Below are 22,863 nucleotides of genomic sequence, written 5' to 3'. Positions count from 1 at the left end.
CAGGTAAGTGAAAAATTTCTGATAACTTCTGTATGGCTCATAATTAATGCACAATGTACATTACAAAGTGCATTAATATGGCCATACAGAAGTGTATAGACCCACTTTGTTTCGCGGAACAACCCCTTTAATTGCTGAGATGCATAAAGAGTCTCTTAGCAGATTATCATTAAGTCTCCAGCACTGTTGTCTTGGCATGGATCCCCAACCCGCCAGACCACCAAAAACTGGAGAGTGGTCTGACCACAGTAGATCTCCATGTGAACATGAGGGGGAGCTATCTAGGAGGCTGTGTGAGATCATGAGGTAATCAATCTTGCTATAGGAATTGTGAGCCGCTGAGTGGAAGGTGTAATCCCGATCCTCTGGGTGCAGTATACTCCAGAGATCTACTAACTGAAGCGTGTCTAGCTCTCTCGAGTGTCCTAATTGCTGTTCGGGAGACGGAGGACATACCCGATGATGAGTCCATGGCGGGATCCATTACCGTGTTAAGGTCGCCACCCAGAATAATTTTCGATCCGTCTGCGAAGTTGGCAAGAGCATTCGGCACTCTCATTGCGGAGGAAACTTGGTTCTGGTTGGCGAGATAAATATTGGCAAATGTAATTATTACGCCCAGAATTTCTGCCTTAAGAAAAATATACCTGCCACCTGGATCAACCAAAGAATTGATTTGCTGGTTCTGGAGAGTCCTGTGTAGGGCAATGGAGACCCCTCCCGCCTTTCTCAAGGGGTCAGGGCTATGCAGCCATGTGGGGTAGTACGCGGAGGAACAGTTCGGCATGCACCCCACCTTGAAGTGGGTCTCTTGCAATAAGGCCACCATCACCTTTTTTTTGTGAAGGTGATAGAGGAGCTGCCTTCTCTTCTGGGGGCTGTTTAGGCCTTTGGTGTTAAAGGAACAAAAAGTTAAGTTCGCCATTTATAGTTTGGAGCAAGGGTGGATGCGTGCCTCTCGTCTCCCCCGGATGGGTCGGAGGGGGGAGGATGGGAAGGGACACATGAGGGAAGGACATGCGTGGAAGGTATATACGGGGGAAACATATAACATGGGGATAAACTGTAACTAATGGGGGGATACTAACGGTCCCCTCGCACTAGTATCCTGCCTAGGTCAGGCAGTAAACAACAGCTTTAGTTAGCTGTTAGCCCTACGTGGGAGAGTGGGGGCCAAGGAAGGGTGAGCTCCCTCCCGCTTCCCAACCCCCTACAGTAATTTCCCGGATTGAGGAACCAGGGATATTTGTAATAGGAGTGGATGTTCCCAGACCCGGCCAGGTCAAGTTTTCCCCCCCTGCTGGTTTGGCCTGATGGTACCCTTCCCAAGAAAGATTGCACATAGGGAAGGGAGCAGAGGGGGAGAAGTAGGCCAGAGAGACAAAGAGGTAGGTCAGAGAAGGTTGTATGGCATAATAAAAGTAAATTCAGCCCAGTCATTCTGCCGCTTCACTTCTGATGTTGCTCCCCCATTCCTGGCATGGTTCTTTATGGCGGCGTCTGGATCTTGTGGACGATGGCTGCCATGTGTTCCTCGGGGGCATCACTGGGAGGGTACATGGAGAATGCCAGTCTGGAAGTCGGACTGGGGGGAGTTCCAGGGTGCCCAAGAAGTTCGGTAGGTCTCCCAGCCCTCTGAAAGTTGTGGACTTGCCATTCCTGGAGACGTGTAGTTGGAAAGGGAAACCCCATCTATAGGGGATCCCTCTTTCCTGTAAGAGGGTCAATAAAGGCTTCAGGGTTTTCCGTAGCTGTAGGGTTCGACGCGAGAGATCTGGAAGAATATGAATCGGTGCTCCCTTAAAGGATAGGTCTCTCAGGGAGCGTGATTTTTGTAGAATTAAGTTCTTGTCCTTGAAGAAATGGATTCGGCAGACCACATCCCTGGGTCTGCTGGGATTGGAGGATTTTGGGCCTAGCAATCTGTGGATTCTATCTATTTCCAAGGTGGTGGACTCTGGTATTTTCATGATTTTGTTGAAGAAGTATTGGGCCCAGGTTTCTAGTTGTGATGGTTCGACTTCCTCTGTGAGGCCTCTTATACGCAAATTATTTCTTCGATGATGATTCTCCAGGTCATATAGGTGGGTGTATAGCTCTAGAATCAGCTGGGAGTGCATGTGTAGTTCTTGGTTGTGGGTCTCGAGGGTCTCCGTTATCTTCTCCTGGGCCTCTTCTACTGCCTCGACTCTTTGAACTATTTGTCGGATCTCGTATTGCAGCAACGCGACATCCTTCTTGCAGGCAGTTTCCAACTGTTGGAATAGAGCGTTGATATGGCTCTGTGTCGGTAATGCCCTGAGATGCTGTTTCCAATCCCAGCTGTCTTCCACCCTTGATGTGATGGAAAGGTTACCGGGTTCTCTCCGTGGGGAGCATCTGGGGTCGGGTGATTGGCCCTCTCTGTTGCTGGGGTTACCATGGCAGTTGTGCCTTGGGGACTGTTTATACGGCTGTGGAATGGGGTCTATGAATTCAAATGCATCCTGAGTGATGGGTTGCCTAGCTCTTCTCTGGGTCACGCTTCTTTGCGGCTGTGGAGTGCTATGATGTGGCTGGGTCCCTGTGGCAGTTCCTGGGTCCAGGTGACTGCCGTTTGGGGAGTTTTTGGATCCAGGGGGCTTTTTGGGAGAGCTGGGAGCCATTGTGGGGCTGTGCAGCGGGGGTGTGCAGCCTGTAAGTGGTGGAGATATCCCTCTGAGGGAATATATGCTGCGGGGGGTCTCCCCCCTAGCTCTGGGAAATGCAGGGGCCCATGGTTTGTGTGGGCTCTCGGGTTTGTCATGCTGGTGGTGGGGATTGAGCCTGTTGCCCCTTGGGGCTTTGGGACCCCCTCTAGCATGGGGGGCTGATTCAGGGCTCTGCCCTGTTGAGCCAAGTCCTCCATCTCATGTGTTGCTGTGTAGCTCTGGGGGGGAGTATGCGGAGGGGCTGCCAGGGCTCCGGTATGATCGGCCTCTGGGTTATTTGTGGCATCCCCCTCTCCTGAGTCTGCTCCGTCCACCCCACTCAACGCTCCCGCTGCTGCGGGTGATGTGGCCCGATCCAGGCTGGGTGCTCGTCCTCTCACTCCGCTGGTGCTGCTGGCTGCAGGCTCGGAGGCTCACTTCCCTCCGGCTTCTCCCCGCTAGCTCCGGCCGCTCCTCCGTTGCGCCTGGTGTCGGGTCTGTGTATGACTGCGTACCCGCTGTCCTCACTGGTCCCACTCTGGGTTTTTGCTCTGGCTGGCCGCTCCTGCTCTGTGTCGGAGCTCGTCTGCCGTGCAGGATGTGCTGTGCGCGCCATGTTGGGTGCAGCTGCACAGGACTCCTCTCCTGCCGTTCTTCGCAAGAAAGCTGCCATTCCTCTCCCTGAGTCATCCGGTGAAGTCCTCGGGGCTCCTCTTTTCTTTCCTCTTATCATGATGGTGAGCAGTCTGGCCTGGGTCATCCACAGTCAGTGTGTTAGGGGTCCGTTGCGGGAGCCGAGCTGAGGTGGGGGCCTAAAACTAATAAAATAAAAAAGAACATTATACGGCACAAAACACTACGCCTTAAGAGAAACAAATACGTTGACTGACTCCAACAAGTCCACTACTGACTGTCTGCTTCTGATTACATATTTGAATTCAGGACATAAAGCTGCACTAGAATCAGTATTCAGGTTTCTTGTGAAGAAAATCATGTTTACCAGTGAATCATGCCTGGAAAAATAAGATATTGGTGATCGAAAACGGTTCAACACACATATGAATGAAGACTTACACCCCACAATAGATACCCTTTAGAGATGAGCGAGCACACTCGTCCGAGCTTGATGCTCGTTCCTGTATTATGGTACTCGAGATGCTCGTTACTCGAGACGAACACCACGCGGTACTCGAGTCAATTGCATTTCCTTCCCCGCATGTTTAGCGCCATTTTCTAGCCAATAGACATGCGGGGAAGGCATTACCACTTCCTGCTGTGACGTGCCAGCCCTCTTCCCCCCCACCGTAGTGAGGGGCTGGGCCAATCAGGTGACCGCCGAGTACTTAAAGTGGTCCCGCCAGCGGCTCGCCTCAGACGCTGGCAGAGGTTAGGGAAAGTGCTGCTGCTGATATAGGGAAAGTGTTAGAGTAGGATCCTGTCATCAAGAACCCCAACGGTCCTTCTTAGGGCTACTCTTCATAGTGTGCATTACTGTTGTGGCTGGCTGGGAGCAGTAGTGCGCCAATTTTTTTTTTATCTCGGGCTGTGCAGGCCATTTCAACTATAGCGTTCTCAGTCTGCAGTGCATAACACAGAGTTTAGGGAGAGAGCTGCTTCTATAGGGAAGGTTATAAAGTCCTCCTGATCCTCTTAGTCCTTCTTAGGGCTACATCTGACCGTGTGCATTATAGTTGTGGCTGGCTCGGAGCAGTAATGCATAAATTTTTGTATTACGCATCTAGGCCTGTTCCCAGCCTTTCAGTAATAGCGTTCTCAGCCTGCAGTGCCGTACAACCAGCTCTCACCGTGAAACTGCACTCTAACATTTCCTAGCCTACTGTAAACTACTTCGGTTATACCGTTCTGTGTCTGCAGTGCATTAGACTCAGAGTGTAGGGACAGAGCTACTTATATAGGGAAAATTATACAGTCCTGATCCTCCGTGCAAGAACCCCAACAGTCCTTTTTAGGGCTACATCTGACCGTGTGCTTTACAGTTGTGGCTGGCTGGGAGCAGTAGTGCATCCATTTTTATATTACGCATCTAGGCCTGTTCCCAGGCTTTCAGTAATTGCGTTCTCAGGCTGGAGTGCCGTACAACCAGCTCTCACCGTGAAACTGCTCTGAAATAATTTCCTAGCCCACTGCAAACTACTTCAGTTATACCGTTCTGTTTGTGCTGTGCATAACGCAGAGTTTAGGGACGCAGCCACTTCTATAGGGAAAGTTATACAGTTCTGATCCTCCGTGCAAGAACCCCAACGGTCCTTCTTAGGGCTACATCTGACCGTGTGCATTACAGTTGTGGCTGGCTGGGAGCAGTAGTGAATCAATTTTTGTATTACGCATCTAGGCCTATTTCCAGTAATAGCGTTCTCAGGGTGCAGTGCCGTACAACCAGATCTCACCGTGAAACTGCACTCTAACATTTCCTAGCCTACTGCAAACGACTTCAGTTATACCGTTCTGTGTGTGCAGTGCATTAGACAGCGGTCTCACCGCTAAACAGTACCCTTATATTACCGGGCCACTGCAAAGTATTTCAGCTCTGCCGCTGGGCAGAACGTCTCACAATACCCTTTCCTTGGTGGGGTTGAGATCGCCGCAGTTACCAGCACTATCCACTGGCTTTAGAGTCTTCTCCCACTCCACACAGCCTCTATTATCTACAAGTCTCTGTGAGCGGTAAATTACCCCTAGATATCAGCACAAGACAGCGGGTTACTTTTTCAAGCCACAGCATAGAGCCTCCGCTATCTACAAGTCTCTGTGTGCGGTGAATTAAGCCACAGTTGTCAGTGCTGTACAGTGGGGTAGTTTATTTGGGCCCTGCTCTATTCTTAATCCGCCATGATGAGGAGTAGGGGTAAGGGTCGAGGACGCGGGCATCCAAGTGAGGATGTGGGCACAGGCCGAGTTCCTGGGCGTGGTGAATCACAGACGGCTGCTGCGGGATTAGGAGAGAGGCAAGCTTCTGGGCTCCTCAGCTTCATATCACAATTTATAGTTACGTGTGGTAGACCTTTATTACAAACAGAGCAGTGCAAGCAGGTCCTGTCCTGGATGGCAGAAAATGCGTCCAGCAATGTATCGACCACCCAGTCTTCTCCGCAGTCCACTACTCCCAGCCTAGGGACTTAGCAACTTTGAATCCTCTGGCTGCTACTCGTTCCTCCCAGCCTCCTCACTCCATGAAAATGACATATTTTGAGCAGGCAGACTCCCAGGAACTGTTCTCGGATCCCTTCCATGAGTGGGAAAAAACGGTTCCTCTCTCACCTGAGGAGTTTGTTGTGACCAATGCCCAACCTTTGGAAAGTTCCCGGAGTTTGGGTGATGAGGCTGGGGACTTCCGGCAACCATCTCAAGAGCTCTTTGTGGATGAGGATGATGAGACACAGTTGTCTGTCAGTGAGGTAGTAGTAAGGGCAGTAAGTCCGAGGGAGGAGAGCACAGAGGATTCGGAGGAAGAGCTGCTGGACGATGAGGTGACTGACCCCACCTGGTTTGCTAAGCCTACTGAGGACAGGGCTTCAGAGGGGGAGGCAAGTGCAGCAGCAGGACAGGTTGGAAGAGGCAGTGGAGTGGCCAGGGGTAGAGGCAGGGCCAGAGCGAAGATTTGGGGAGCCACCACCACCAGCATGCGCATGCATATGATGGTCAAGCACCCCACAAGATGGGACAAAGGCCATTCACTGCCTCCGGGTCACACCACTGCCTCTTCCCCTGTGCCCCAACCAGCCACACAGATCCAATCCCCCTCCCAGGACACAGGCGCGAGATTGCCAGATTGGAGTCAGGGGGGATTGTTTTTCCCTTGGATTCTACCTCATTGGGGTTGTTTTGCCTTCCTTTGGATCAACATTGGGGTGTAATAGACTGAACTGGATGGACATGTCTTTTTTCAGCCTTACATTCTATGTTACTATGTTAATGACCTGCTTCAATAGCTACTCCAGCTCTTTCAAACTTTACTTTCATCCCTATCTCAACTGAAATATACCATTGATAGAGCCCACAGAATTCCTAAAGCTCGCTCCATCTTAGATGCTGCTCCATGGGAATGTTTTAGCTTGACTCTATTTTTACAGTCTAAGAAGAAAGGTCCTAAATTAAGGAAGGCAAAGAGGATCTTTATCAGACTCATGTAATGCCATGTTGATGTTTCCTGCAACCTTGCAACTCTGAAGACAATTTTCATCAGTTACCTCTGTTCTTTGTGGTGCCAACATTAATCTCATTTCAAGAAATAGCAGCTTCTGTGAAAGACGGACTGTCTCTTCTGAAGAAGTGGGACATTCCTGTTGATTAAGCTGCACCTCCTTCAACAAGTAGGCCCCCACCTCAGATTACATAAAAATGGTCCTCCGCTGGCAAGAATATGGTTGTCATACCTAACTGATAAGTACTTTCATGATAATGTTATCTTTTGTACTTTCAAATTACTAAAACCTCCTCATTTTTTTCCTGGGCACCTGGAACAAAATATTTGGCTAATCCCCCCTCCCTTATAATACACTCATAATGTACACACATCAGGAATGCATGGCTGGCACCGGACCCATATGCCATGGGAGACAACATAGTCTGTTGGATTGATCTGTTAACCCTGCTTCCTCCTAGTTCTTCTTCTTTTACCTTTCTGTGGTGCTCAGTGATGATGAACACTTGACTCCCACTATTATTATTCTTAATTAGTGATGAGCGAGTATACACGCTAAGGGTAATTACTCGATTGAGCAATGCCCTTAGCGAGTACCTGCCCGCTCGGAAGAAAAGATTCAGCTGTCGTCGGCGGGCGGGGAGCGGCGAGGAAGAGCGGGAAGGAACGGAAGGGAGATCTCTCTCTCCCCCCCACCCCCGCTCCCCCCTGCTCACTGCCGCAACTCACCTGTCACCCGCATCGGCACCCGAACCTTTTCGTCCAAGCGTGCAGGTACTCGCTAAGGGCAATGCTCGCTCATCTCTATTCTTAATCTTTCTTCATTCTCATTTTGTACACTCATGCAATTATTTTACATGTAGGCATTCTCTTTGTTTGGTAATGTTCATTATTTCAAAATCATTTCAATAGTTCTTTTTGAAGAAATCATTTTAAAAAAAAGAAAATAGATGCGATTTTCATGATTGTAAAAATCACAAAGTCAGTGATGTGATTTTTCTCCCAAATCATAACCCACTCGCAGGAAGCGTCACTATTTTACAAGAGCGAGTTTCTCGGAATGATATTGTGCTCGCCTGTGTGAATGCACCCTAAATTATACCCCGTTCATTCCTGGTCTATCAGGCACAGAAGAATGATTAGGCATCAACGTATGTGGAATATGTGTTAATTCCACTCTGAACTATACACATTCCCTGTTCATTCGATATCGGTCAAGCAAGGGGTATTTCCTTAACTACATTCCACATATAACACCCTGCAGGTGTTTGTCTGTCCTTTTCCCTCTCCGACTCTCCGGTCACATCGCCGTCATCAGAGGTCCTTCAGCCACTATTTATCCGCCTCACTGCTGAGCACCGCCCCTTATATACTGATCAGGTGATGATGACGTCATCAGAAGCACTTCAGCCACTATTTATCCTCCTCACTGCTGAGCTCCGCCCCTTATATACTGATCACATGATGATGACATCATCACAGGTCCTGGTCACTGCTGTTGTGTTGGTCTCCCTTATCAGTCAGCAGATTTCCTATTATTCAGAGACTTGTACCCAGAGGATATATAAATATATACATTGATATCAGCTACATTCACACCTGACGGTTGCTACATTATATTACAGTATCAGACCTCCGCGTGTGACTCCAGCCGGCAGGTAAGATGATGTCAGGTGGGTTTGGTTCAGTTTTGGCGCATTATTGTTGCAGATGTAAGAGTCAGTGTGATTGGATTGTAATGTACTAAACGCGGGATCGCGTGGTTGAAAAAAAAATGGGGAAAAAACCCCAAAATGTTTTTCCTTCCGCTTCATTGCACACAAAAAAAGAAACAATAAAAAAGTCCATAATGTGCATTCACACGGGCGACAGTGAGTGATGCCCAATATTCTGGGGCGTGACTCGCATCTACAGCACACAGACCGTTAATTAAAGAGCACTCTGCAGCTTTTACCGTCTTGCAGCATCGCTAATGCCGCTATATAAATACACCCAGCGTAAATAATGGGTTGTATTTTCATGCTGTTCGAAAATGCCTCGGTCAGAAGAAATCCTCCTAAACTCCCTCCCCCTTCCCTTTTTTTCCCGTTCCGATAGGCGTCTATAGACTCTCCTACGTTTTGCGCACTAAAGACAGGACAAGACCTATATTTTCGCGCAGCAGGGAATTTCAGTTGCTGATGTCCTATTTTTTTAGGTGTGATTTTTAATATTTTTTTCCACGTCTAAAATTCCTTCGTCCTAATGTGTTTCCATAGGAAACCATTGTTCTTATACCCCGTTGTCCGGAAAATAAGACATCCCCTGAAAATAAGACATAGCATGATTTTTCAGAATTTTTGAGGATGCAAAATGATTTTTCAGGCTTTTTGAGGATGCTTGAAATATAAGCCCTGCTCCAAAATTAAAGGGGTTGTCCCGTGCCGAAACGGGTTTTTTCTTTTTTCAATCCCCCCCCCCCCCCTTCGGCGCGAGACAACCCCGATGCAGGGACTTAAAAAAAAAACCGCACAGCGCTTACCTGAATCCCCGCGCTCCGGTGACTTCTTACTTACCGGTTGAAGATGGCCGCCGGTATCTTCTCCCTCGGTGGACCGCAGGGCTTCTGTGCGGTCCATTGCCGATTCCAGCCTCCTGATTGGCTGGAATCGGCACGTGACGGGGCGGAGCTACACGGAGCTACACGGAGCCCCATTGAGAAAAGAAGAAGACCCGGACTGCGCAAGCGCGGCTAATTTGGCCATTAGACGCCGAAAATTAGTCGGCTCCATGGAAACGAGGACGCTAGACACGGAGCAGGTAAGTGAAAAACTTCTTATAACTTCTGTATGGCTCATAATTAATGCACAATGTACATTACAAAGTGCATTAATATGGCCATACAGAAGTGTATAGACCCACTTGCTGCCGCGGGACAACCCCTTTAAGCCCTGCTAACAGTTAATTAAAAAAAGTCAAATTAAATATTGTCCAGGCAGCTATACATGTAAAAAAGTTTAACATTTTTGAACAAAAATTAATATAAGACACTGTCTTATATTCGGAGAAACACGGTAGCCGCAAATTTTTTGCGCGTGTAAGTTAGCTGCGCAAATTCCCTCATATGAACAAGCCCTCTACTGCGGATTTTGATGCAGAGTTGTCTACAGGATTCGGCTATTGTCATTGCTGCACTAAACCAGAGGGAACGTACAGAAAATTAGGCTATTTTACACAGGCGAGCGCCATATTAGTCTGAGGAGCTCGGACTAATATTGAGTGTAAAAATTTGATTTTTCCTGCAATGCGATTTGCGCGAAAATGACATAGCTTCGCTGAATATGCGATTTTTCACGCACGTAAAAATCGCATGTTTTCAATAAATTTAAAAATCTGCCATTTTTTGGCACTCTGTAAATACAGCCTAAGACGTAACATACAGTATTAACTCATTTAGGACCAAGAACTGTAAGTATATGGCACTTGGTCATGGGCTTCATTCCCAGTCAATAGTAAATATACATCATGGGATTTACCCGGGAGTACCGCAAATAAAAACGCGATAGTGCCTGCGAGTGATCATGGATTTCCGTGGCCTTCATTAATATGCTATATTACTAGAGACCTCCCGCAGCGTAAATCCACAGCAAATAGAACATGCCACGATTGATGTCCCGCTGCAGAAATCTGCAACACAATTACGCAAGTGAGCATTGGCAGGCAGAAAGCTATTAGGTTCAATAGAACCTAATAGCTGCAGAATTCACGTGCGGATTTCACGCCACGGGAAACGCAGTAGAAATCCGTCTGTGGGCATTCACCCTGAAGCTCCTACAATCTAGCAGGAGCAGGTCAGGTTCTTGGCTGGCAGGCAGCGGAGACCCCTTAGGAGAAGACGAAAGTAGTTTTTAACCACTTCTGCCTTGATCGGGAGATGTATGGTGGATGTTATCCAGCTCCCGTAGGAGTCTATGGAAATCCAGCTCCCGTAGGAGTCTATGGAAACTCCTGCGCAGTTTGTACCAAAGATAGGTCAGGTCCTATCTTTTCATGGACCTTGGATGCGGGCAATAGAACCATTGGTTCTATTAGACAAGATCTTTTCACGTGCCTATAATGCGCTAAAAGCACGCTCGTGTGATTGAGGCCTTACGCTGCCTGCACGCTGGCTGGTCGGACCCCGCATGCAGGATTCCCGCAGCGTAGTTTGACCCGGTGCCCGGCTGGTTACCCCAGCTTACCTCTCCGCCGTCTTCTCCTCTGCTGCGAATGCGCCGGCTAGAGCACCAGTGCACATGCGCAGTACAGAGGACGCCACGCCGTCGCTCTGGCCATGATGCGGCTCCTGCGGCCATTCTGCAATGATGATTTCAGAATGGCTGCAGTAGGCCGCACAAAATTGGTTTCTCTCCTCGCAATCAATTTCCACTCGTGGGCAGGAAATCGCACATTCTCATAGCATGGTATGAGTGGAATTTGCTGCAGAAACTGGAGGGGAAATCCCGCTCCGGATTTCGCCATGCAAATCCGCCCGTGTGCAGGAGGCCTTGGTCTGAGGCCTCTATCACACAGGGGTATGTCATTTTGGGCTGTGAAAAGCACAGTTTTCTTGGCGTTTGTATGTGCCTTTTTGTTGTGTATGCACATTTTTTACATCTGTGTGGCATCTGTATCACTACATTTTTCATGCGTGCAAATTTATAGAAGACCCAATTGGTGTCACTTTTTCCCCAACTGTCTCCTGTCAACATGCATAAAAATACAGTGAATATGCATATAACATCTGTTTAAGCTGCGTTTTTTTACACTCCCATAGACTTCCATGGGTAATCTTGGTCTGTGATAGGGCCCAAAATAGGACATACTGCAATTTTTTTTTTCATATGAAATGCATGTCTAAATGCACCAACTTAATGTAGCGAGGTACAAAAAGATGAGAGAAGAGATATAGTATGGGGGCAGTACTGTGAAGAGTTTTATGGATGAGAGGGATGAGTATAAATTGTATTCTATAGTGTACAAGCAACCAATGCAGTGACTGGTTCTAGGTGGAGGCATGGGTGTAGTGACTGGCACAGGGTGGAGGCATGGGTGTAGTGACTGGCACAGGGTGGAGGCGTGGGTGTAGTGACTGGCACAGGGTGGAGGCATGGGTGTAGTGACTGGCACAGGGTGGAGGCATTGGTGTAGTGACTGGCACAGGGTGGAGGCATTGGTGTAGTGAATGGCAGAGGATGGAGGAATTGATGTACTGACTGGCACAGGGTGGAGGCATGGGTGTAGTGACTGGCACAGGATCTTGACAAAGATCACAGCAGGTGATCGAAACGTCGTGTCTCTGTATTGTGGATTACAAATAAAAGTCCTTTCCTTATATGAATTCTATCTGGTAAGAAGCTCTATTCCATTGTGCTGCCTCTCTACCACCATTTGAATATATTTGTCTATGGTCGCTTGGAGTTCAGCGTCCGAGTAGGCGTGCACATACTGGTGATTTTTCTCCCTCAGCTATTTTTTTGCTGATTTCTAAGTACTGCAGTTCCTTCCTTTTTTTTGATTGTGGCACAGGGTGGAGGCATGGGTGTAGTGACTGGCACAGGGTGGAGGCATGGGTGTAGTGACTGGCACAGGGTGGAGGCATGGGTGTAGTGACTGGCACAGGGTGGAGGCATGGGTGTAGTGACTGGCACAGAGTGGAGGCATGGGTGTAGTGACTGGCACAGGGTGGAGGTATGGGTGTAGTTACTGGTACAGGGTGGAGGCATTGGTGTAGTGAATGGCAGAGGATGGAGGAATTGATGTAATGACTGGTACAGGGTGGAGGCATGGGTGTAGTGACTGGTACAGGGGGGAGGCATTGGTGTAGTGAATGGCAGAGGATGGAGGAATTGATGTAATGATTGGCACAGGGTTGAGGCATGGGTATAGTGACTGGCACAGGGTGGAGGCATGGGTGTAGTGACTGGCACAGGGTGGAGGCATGGGTGTAGTGACTGGCACAGGGTGGAGGCATGGGTGTAGTGACTGGCACAGGGTGGAGGCATGGGTGTAGTGACTGGCACAGGGTGGAGGCATTGGTGTAGTGAATGGCAGAGGATGGAGGAATTGATGTAATGACTGGCACAGGGTGGAGGCATGGGTGTAGTGACTGGCACAGGATCTTGACAAAGATCACAGCAGGTGATCGAAACGTAGCGTCTCTGTATTGTGGATTACAAATAAAAGTCCTTTCCTTATATGAATTCTATCTGGTAAGAAGCTCCGTAATAAACTGTAGGAGTCAAGCCGTAAATGACTTCTGTGTTTGTGTCTACTGTAAAAAAAGGAAAAGGACGGATTCTGGAAATGTCTTTGAGGCGAAGGTGACGTGTAAGTGATTGATTATATGGAGTGAAGGAAAGATCGGAGTCACATATGATCCCAAGATCAGGAGATATGGTGAAACCACAGACTGAGATGGAGATATCGGGTTTAGGTTGGTTAGTAGATGGCGCAAACACAAGAAGTTTAGTTTTTGAATCATTCAGTTTTAAGCAGAGACAGGATATTAGATTCTGTGGACAGACAATCACTGGCATTCTGTAGTAGCGAGGGTTTAAGGTTATGAGAAGAAGTGCATATTAGGGTGTCGTCAGGGTAGAGATGGTAATAAAAGCCAAATCTGCGGATAGTTTGGCCAATATGAGCTGTGTAGATAGAAAAAAAAGAGGATCTTGGATGGAATCCTGGGCTTGCTTAATCGTTATGAGCCAACAGACCGTGCCTCACCTTGACGTCACCGACACCGTTCATCCACGTGATGCCTTGTTGGAAGGCAGCCAGAAGTGGTTTCTGGTACAAAATTTAAATCCCCGAATAGCCCCTTTAAATCCCTTCTCATTCTGGTCTTAAGAGTCAGGTAGGCACACTCAATGATTGACAGTGATAACCTAATTCTCCGTATAGCCCCTTTAAGCTTGCATTAGTGCATCTTTTTTGCAATTCTCAGTACATTACTTGATCACTCTTTGCATAGTTGTATTTTCTCTGGAAGAATTGTATGGGCTTTAAGATTCCCTTATGTTGCTCATCACAAGGGCAAACATTTATTCACCCTGGACACATGTTGATGGCCTCTCATCCAGCCGAATAGAACCCTAGTGTGCACAGCTGTCTGTACTGGGGTACTCTGGTTTACTCCCTAGTCATGTTGAAGAGCCTATTGAAAGGGCGGATATTGACTCCTACAACAGCTGCTATTCCAATAGGTAGTAGTATAGATTGATTATTCCATTATTCATTGGCATCACTGTATTTGGAAAGCCATAATTTTTTTGTTTTTTTTTTCCCCATTGACAAAATCATAAGACGGACTGCTACTTTCTACAAAAACTACAAGACAAGTTGTAGTTTTTAATGGCGCCATTTTTGTATATACACAATTTTATGAATGAACATGGATATGGAAGGCATCTAATAATTCAGTCCCATGTTGTAAAGGTATCTTCACACAGGATGAATGTAGGTCACACAATCACCCAACCGCCATCCCACTGACTGTCACACATGAGCAATAGTCATTCAAAAATGGAGGTAGAGCAGCCGGAGTTCTCGTCTAGCCGTCTGCCTCGAATTCACGGCAAACAGGCAGCTGTATATGAATGAATGACTGCCTGTTAACATGGGTCAATGGACACTTGGGTTTTAGGTGAGCTAAAAGCCAAGTGAGTGATATCTCGTCAGTACCCTAATGACTGTGTGTACAAGGGACGACTATTACCTGACTTCACTGTTTCCAGCGATTTTTCATACAATACTCGTCCCGTGTAAAGATAACCTTTAGCTTGTAGAAAGTAAAGTTTTATTATTTAAATAAAGTTGCATAGTAAAGTTACATGGGTAAGAGATAAAAGTAGGAGCAGGCAAGGAGATCCCCGAACACAAAGTATAATGAGCCTCGGAGGGTATTTAAGAGATTTATCTGGCTCTCAGCCATAAGGAATGTCAATGCCCTTACAAAACGAATTTACCACAAAAAATGCAATTCAGCATACAAGAAACCTACAATAAATGTCAAGAGATTATTATTTCTGTTAGTCAAATATGACACCATCACCCCGCATCTTATTAGAAAACCTTCTGTTCTAGAACATTCCATTCTTATCTTTAACATAAACATTAAGAAATACAGAAGATGCAGAATAGTTATACAAGAATAGCGATCAAAGTTCAATACATATAAGGGGAGGGACTTCTTATTTGTCTAGCACCAACCCCTTCCGCAGTGCTTTCAGGTAATTTGTTTATTACCCCCCACCAAGCTGAGTAGTCATTTTACCAACCTTGGAAGGATGGAAGGCTGAGTGAACCTTGAGCCGGCTACCTGAACAGTGCAGGAATTGAACCCGCAACCTTCAGGTCATGGGTGAGAGCTTAGGACTGCATTTCTGCTGCCTTAACACTCTGCGGCACACAAGGCAATTTGTACCATATTTGTGAAGCCATATTGATTATTTTCTTTATCACCACTAGAGATGAGCGAGCATACTTGTCCGAGCTTGATGCTCGTTCGAGTATTAGGGTGCTCGAGATGCTCGTTACTCGAGACAAGCACCACGCGGTACTCGTCTCGATTAAACGAGCACTGACCATTGAATTCAATGGAGCCGGCAATACAGCCGGCTCCATAGAAAGCAATGGGCCGCCGGCGAGTGTGGGATGATTTGTCGGGAAGGGCTTAAATATATAAGCCCTTCCCTGCAATTCATCCAGAAATGTGTAAAAATAAAAAAATATATACTCACCTTGTCCCGGCAGAACGATGTTAGCCCATTGAATTCAATGGAGCCGGCAATACAGCCAGCTCCATAGAAAGCAATGGGCTGCCAGCGAGCGTGGGATGAATTGTCGGGAAGGGCTTAAATATATAAGCCCTTCCCTGCAATTCATCCAGAAATGTGTAAAAAAAAAATATATATATAATATACTCACCTTGTCCCGGCAGACGGAGTTCAGCGCGGCCGGCCTGCAGTGGGTGTGAAGGGGGTGTGAGTCAGACATGCCCCTGATTGGCTCAGCGCTGAGCCAATCAGAGGCAGATCTCACTCACACCCATTCATGAATTCATGAATGGGTGAGTGAGTGCTGCCTCTGATTGGCTCAGCGCAGCTCTCAGCTGAATGACAGCAGTTCAGCACCACAGTGCAGGGGACAGCAGGAAAAGACGCGGCTGTGCCCTGGCAGCTGAAGGGAGGTGAGTATCTATTTTTTTGTTTTTTAAATCACTTTTAATTCATTTCCAGGGAATGGCTTATATGTAAAGCCCTTCCCTGAAAAATAATTCAGGTGTGCCAGCGGACCATTGTCTTCAATGGAGTCGCCGGCAGCAGCAGCGGCTTCATTGAAGAGAGTGCCTGCATTTTTATTCTTTTTTACACTAAAATCTTTCTTTTTCAGGTAAGGGCTTATATTTTTAAGCCCTTCCCGAAAATTCATCCCGCGCTCGCCGGCAGCCCATTGATTTCAATGGAGCCGGCTGTATTGCCGGCTCCATTGAATTCAATGGGCTAACATCGTTCTTCCCTGCCACAGCTGTTACAGCTGTGGCAGAGGAGAACGATCGTTATGCTGACAGTGGGGGGGGGGGGTCTCACTCTTGCCACTATTGTGGCTTAATAGTGAGACCTCGGAGCCCGAAATGCAGCCCTGCATGTTGCTCCTCGCCTGCCCTATCCATTTCTGTGTTTTTTACATGACTTTGGTGATTTGCTATGATTTTCACAAATGAAAACCTTAGCGGAGCACCAGTCATATACAAAAATGCTCGAGTCGCCCATTGACTTCAATGGGGTTCGTTACTCGAAACGAACTCTCGAGCATCACTGAAAGTTCGACTCGAGTAACGGGCACTCGAGCATTTTGGTGCTCGCTCATCTCTAATCACCACATTTTAGGTTCAATTAAATAAACTGCAATTCTACCTTTGTTTCATTGTTTTTAGGGATTTGTCTCCATGGTGTTAACGAGGCGGTATACAAAACATGTTTATTTTGCGGTTCCTTGTAGTAATGGCAATGCCAAATGTATATACTTTTTTTTGCCATGGCTGTATGCTATGTGTTGTATGCTCTCTAACATACAGCTAACATACTCTACTGCTCAATCTGACAAATTGCCTTTAAAGGGACCCATCAACAGGTACATGCTGCCCGGACAACAGACAATAGGAGTCTGAGACAGATGTGCACAGTACCACGTTTATGGAATATTGCAACATTATAATAAACACACCTTGAAGTTTGACTAAGAACAGAGATCCGAGTCACAAAGGCGGGCCATGTCAGCCCCTCCCCACCCACCACTCTCTCCCCTTTTGTGTATAGGAAGAGAAGTGTGACTCTACATGCTGCAGGCAGGGAGACTGGCGTAGGGATGGTCTGGAAAAAAACCTGAAAAATTGGGGAAAAAAACATTGTATATATAGTTATTAGAGATGAGTGAGCCCCCAAATGCTCGGGTCCGCGTTATTCAAGTCGAGATTTTCGTAAAATTCGAGAGCTCTACTCGAGTAACGGACTCAAGCATTTTTGTATGTGGGACGCCTGGTCCCAAGCTTTTTTTTTTCTTTGTTGCTTCGTGTGTTTCTATTTCTTTCTCTCCCCTTCCTGCCAGACAAAAAATTTGACATTAACGCACGCTGCATCATGGCAGGGAGGGGCCAAAACAGGCACGTCACAGCAGGGAGGAGCCAAAAACTGGGGCGGGGTCGAACAAGCCTTGATGCTCGTTCGAGTAACGAGCACCATCGAGTGCGCTAATACTCGAATGAGCATCAAATGTTTCCGTTTTTTTCCAGGCCTTCCCACTGGTGTGACCCACGTCCGTGACTTAGAGTTCAGTTCTGAGTCAAATTCCAAAATGCGTTTATTCTAAAATGTCCCAGCATTTCAGAGTAAAACATACATGGGGACAATGTATATACTGTATCTGTCCTGGGTTCATATTGCCCAATGCTTGGACAGCATGAAACTTGTGACAGCTTTCCTTTAAATATAGTGTAAACCTCAGAAGGACCTATCATCCAGCCTGAACTAACTCAACAGACTCCCCTAAAATAAAATTTTTCTAACTGGGTCTTATTTAAAAATGCCCCATACCGCTGTATGATTCAAAAAAATTTTTCATAGGTGTCAGACAGGCACTTCTGATTCTCTAACCTCCGCCTTCCCCTGCAGCACCAGACATCCTCAGTATGCAAGATCTTACAATTTATTGTCGGAACTCACGATCTGATTAAAATATCGCTGTTTATGGCTTTATTGAGGCAATAATTGATCGATACGCATTAATTAATGTTTCTTGATCCATTCTTTCCATAATAAAGCGGTAAATAGCTTTCTTTTAATCAGAACATGAGATCTCATGATCGGTTCCGAGATTTTATATTCCAAGTCTATCTGGTTCCACAGGGGATGCCGGAAGGACAAAAACAGGAAGTGTGTGTCTGACTCTGGTATCCTCACTTTCCAAAAACCATAACTTTTTGATCTTTCAGGTGACATATACTGTAGTATTGCCTTATACTATATTTTACCAGGCTTCTTATGCCACATGCACATTTCACCTGGACAGCATCTCCACTATTTTATCGAGGGGTGGCTGTTCAGGACATCTAATGCTGCTCTCAGAACTGACAGTGGCATTTAAGGGTTAACAGCCATGACCAGCGTTAGCTCTGATTGCGTCTGTTGCCAGCGGCTGTCGGCTTTGTATGGAGCGGGTTCAGCTCCTGAGCCCACTTCATACACAGCATGTGCTGTGGACCACTATATATGTCCTAACTACATGGGGTATATGCAATTAGGACGTATATAGCTGTATGTGTGTCATGAAGGTGTTAAAATAAAGCCCACTTAGGCAGGCCTCACATGGATGGATCGGATTCTGCATGCAGGAGCCCACAGCGGAATCCTGTCCTGTCCCCGGCCGGCGCCCATGCATACGTGTATTTATCTGTACTGCGGATGTCTGCTGCGAGCCGCCGTCGGACATGCGCAGTACAGATTTTTTTTTTTCAAATCTTTTTCTTTTTTGCCACGCCATCACTAGGCAATGACTCGGGTACCCACAGCCAGAACACAATGTTAATTGTAGGTGGGTCGCAGGTCGGGCGGCTTCCATTGACTTCAATGGAAGCTGTCCATGCGGAATCCGCACAAGAATAGATAATGCTGCCAATTTATTTCGGCGAGTGGAAATCAGAGTCACTGTCCACTTGCTGGGCTGTGGTAGAACCTCTTTTGATGGGCAAAGTGTATATCAAACGCTAATTATATAGTGTGTGCCAAGTCTTCTGAAATGCTGGTAATATTGAAGACTTGTCCTCTTTAGGCTCCATCCGCATGGGCTACAAATCATTGCTCATGTGAAAGAACCCATTGGAAACCATGGGCTTCACATTGTAGCGCTGATTTTGTAGAGCGATTTTGTAGCCCATGCGGATGCAGGTTAGTGATGGACATCGCTCGACAAGGGACAGCCAACTCTGCTTTTTCTGCTTTCGTCAATAAGCAATCTACTGTATTTGAGAAGGATCTGGGTAACCAACTGAAATGTGAAGACATCTGTGGATTGGCTCCAATGAGCAAAATTCTTTGTGCAAGATAAGAGTGCCAAGTTTATGTTTTTATACTGTGTCCCACATGTTGGACCCGTACCTATGTAGAGAGCAGTGGTCCTCCAACCTGCCTAGTAAGACGGCCAGGACTTCCAGGTGAACCATTAATAGAGAGGTGGGTGTGCGTGCAGCTCTCTCCATTATGGAAACATTTCAGTTGCCACCAATAGGTAGGACCCGCATCTATCAGACATTTATGGATATGTTATATACTGTATGTCCATGTTGGGAATATCCCTTTAATGGGGTGAAGGCTCTGAGCATATGTTTATCTCAATACTCAATTAATGAGGTTCTGTTTATCACATATGATGATGTTCCCAATTTAGCGCCTCTCCTTCTTCCATAAAGGGCCGGCAGTATTGGAACCCTCCAGTTCATCCAGTTCTTTCATATTCTCATCCAAAACGGTTCATCTCATGAATGACCCACCGAGGATGGAGAAGGACAGCAATGAGATTACGAAGACAATATTAAACTTCACCTTAGAGATCATCTACCTGCTGACCGGAGAGGTAAACTTTTCTATATCTCTTTAATTTTTAGTTTAGGGCTTCACAGCAACATTGGGTGGAAAACGGGTCAAGCAGCCAGATTACAGTATAGCCCTGTGACGTTGCAAACCGATGGAAGCGAATAAGGTCACATTGTGACTCTTAAATTGCCAGGCATAGTAACATAGTATGCTAGGCTAAAAGAAGACAATGTCCATCCAGTTTAACCTGTTTTCAACCCCTTTGTTGATCCAGAGGAAGGCAAAAAACCCTCAATGAGGCAGAAGCCAATTTAGCCCATTTGGGCGAAAAATTCCTTCCCGACTCCATAATGGCAGTCAGAGTAATTCCTGGATCAACGTTTGAAAGTTACTACCTGACTCCAAGACCCGGATCAACAGCCCCACTGGTTATTTCATGGTTATATCCTGTCAGGCAAAATCAGACTTGCTGAATTTCTTGAGATTGTTGGGTTGCAGCAATTTGTGAGCCGCAACATGACTGCAATTTCTTCCATTGGTTTGTACTATCACATGACTATATTGCCATCATCGGATGCATGATCTAAGTCTTAGCCAAAGTCACCATATATCATTAGCCTTATTGTATTATTTTACAAGTTGAACTAAAGGAAAAAAACATTTAAGAAGTAATAGGAACAATCCAGTTTCTGGTATAACCATTTAGAGAGCTACAAAGCAAAGGAAAAGAAAGAAACTAAAAAACAAAAATATAAGATCAGCTTAAAATATGGTCAGTTCTGTATGGTGGAAACCAATGAGCTAATAGTAATGTTGTAGGAGCAATGAGAATGGGAAGTAGTAGAGATGAGCGAGTATACTCGCTAAAGGCAATTGCTCAAGTGAGCATTGCCTTTAGCGAGTACCTGCCTCGAGACGAAAGGTTCGGGTGCCGGCGCGGGGGAGCGGTGAGTAGCAGGAGGGAGTGGGGGGGAGAGAGGGAGAGAGAGATCTCCCCTCCGTTCCGCCCCGCTCTCCTCTGCAGCTCCCTGCCCGCCGCCGGCACACGAACCTTTTGCCTCGAGTGGGCAGGTACTCGCTAATGGCAATGCTCGCTCGAGCAATTGCCTTTAGTGAGTATACTCGCTCATCTCTAGTAAGTAGCCTCCTGGTAATGAGGAGGAAAGGGCAGCCAGGAACCAACAGTATCATGTGGTTGGATTTTGGCCTGGAGACTTGTATTTTTGCCATTAGTTTGACTTCTAAATAGAGACAGAGAAGACTGATGACAGGAGGAGCACAGGGTCCATCTAGTCTGCCCTTATGTTAACGAAAAATAAATATCTGTTTATCCCAGGCAAATTTACAGTCACTTACCATTGATTTACCATCCATGTCTGGTGGAAGTTTGTTCTAAGCATCTACTACTTTTTAGTAAAATATTTTCAGACATTGCTTTTGATCTCAATTCGTTCTACTTTCAGCTTGTGCCTCTATGTTCTTGTGTTTAGTTTTTTCCTTCCTGTAGCATATGTAAAGTTCCCAGCATGTCCAAATTTTCCCTACGGTATACAGTTTAAGTTAATATTTCCCAACCCCTGGGAATGAATTTTCACCTCGTTGTACCCCTACCTAATAATTTTTACAAAAATACAGCTTAACCCCATTCCCATCACAGTATAAGCACATTCACAGCTTCACCATTCAACAAGTTTCCAAGCTCTCTCCCTCCTTCCCTGCCACACTATAAGTGTGTGTGTGCGTCTAAGCCTCTTCCCCACCCATGCCACAACATACATGTCTACTCAAATCTCTATCCCCCCTCACCCCCCCCCCCAGAAAAAGGTTTGAGCTTACTCTGACAATTACTCTTGACTAATTTTGAGGATGCCCTAAGTGCACATGGAGCTCCCTGAGCTTATTTAAGTTCTTTAAGTCTCCTGATACGTTTTATGCTTGAAACCTTCCACTATTTTTGTTTCTTGTCTTTCGACTTGTTCTATTTCATAAATGTCTTTTTGTAGGCGAGTTCTTCAGAACTAAACACAGTATTCCAGATGTGGTCTCACCAGACCTTTATACAGCAGGATCACAATCTCCTGCTATCCACTGCGAGTGGAATACTGGGTTCACGTCACTCTGTGTCTCTCTCCATATGCAGGATTATACAATGGTTAAGAAGACATCGGGTGATAGTACGACTCCCAACAGCCGTCTGCATGGGTCAGGAGGATGGAGCAGGAGCCAGACCCCCATCACAGAGGCTCCTCCTCACTTACCGATACATGAGCAGAAGATCCTAGAACTCACCAACAAGATCATTGAGCTGCTGACTGGAGAGGTGACACTGCTGGGAATGCTGGGAAATACACAGTAATACTGGGGGTGTCTGGGTAATGACAGTATCATTGTGTGTGTCAGGTTCCTATAAGATGTCAGGATGTCACTGTCCATTTCTCCATGGAGGAGTGGGAGTATTTAAAAGGACACAAGGAACTGTATGAAGATGTAATGATGGAAAACTACCAGCCTCTTAAATTAGAAGGTAAGGAGATGCATGTATTTTACACAGTTTATAATATTTATGTTTTAGGGATTCCGTTGCTCATTACTGTAGGCACTGGCAGCCATGTTAAATCCCTACAGGGGATGTCTGAGATAAATAAAAAAAAAAACAAACAAAACAGGTCTACCATGGCAAAAAAAAATTAACAAATACTCACCTCGCCTGGCTCCCCATATATTCCCTACCGACAGATCTGAGATTCCACTTTAATGTACTGCTTACCGGTTGCAGAGCCCTAGGTAAGGAACACCACAGGATGCTGCAGCTAAACACAGAGAACAGCTATAGAGCTATTAAAATAACATTTTTTATCTTGCATGGTGCATGCCATCAGAATTGTACATTTTTGGTCACCCATCTCTAAGATAAAATTTAATA

General features: G+C 46.4%; 1 protein-coding gene across 1 annotated transcript in view; it reads left to right on the top strand.

Moving 5' to 3' along the window:
- The window catches only part of LOC136613009 (zinc finger protein 850-like), a 151,434-nt gene that overhangs the window by 88,977 nt on the left and 39,594 nt on the right, over positions 1–22,863 (top strand). The window contains exons 6-8 of the mRNA XM_066593840.1: positions 19,795–19,980; positions 22,081–22,260; positions 22,341–22,464. Coding sequence (XP_066449937.1) covers positions 19,795–19,980; positions 22,081–22,260; positions 22,341–22,464 — 490 coding nt within the window. The remainder of the gene's footprint in view (positions 1–19,794; positions 19,981–22,080; positions 22,261–22,340; positions 22,465–22,863) is intronic.

Source organism: Eleutherodactylus coqui, chromosome 1 (assembly GCF_035609145.1).
Source record: "Eleutherodactylus coqui strain aEleCoq1 chromosome 1, aEleCoq1.hap1, whole genome shotgun sequence".
Taxonomy (NCBI): Eukaryota; Metazoa; Chordata; class Amphibia; order Anura; family Eleutherodactylidae; genus Eleutherodactylus; species Eleutherodactylus coqui.
The sequence above is the reverse complement of the archived record's forward strand: the minus strand, read 5'-3'. Positions and strand labels throughout refer to the sequence as shown.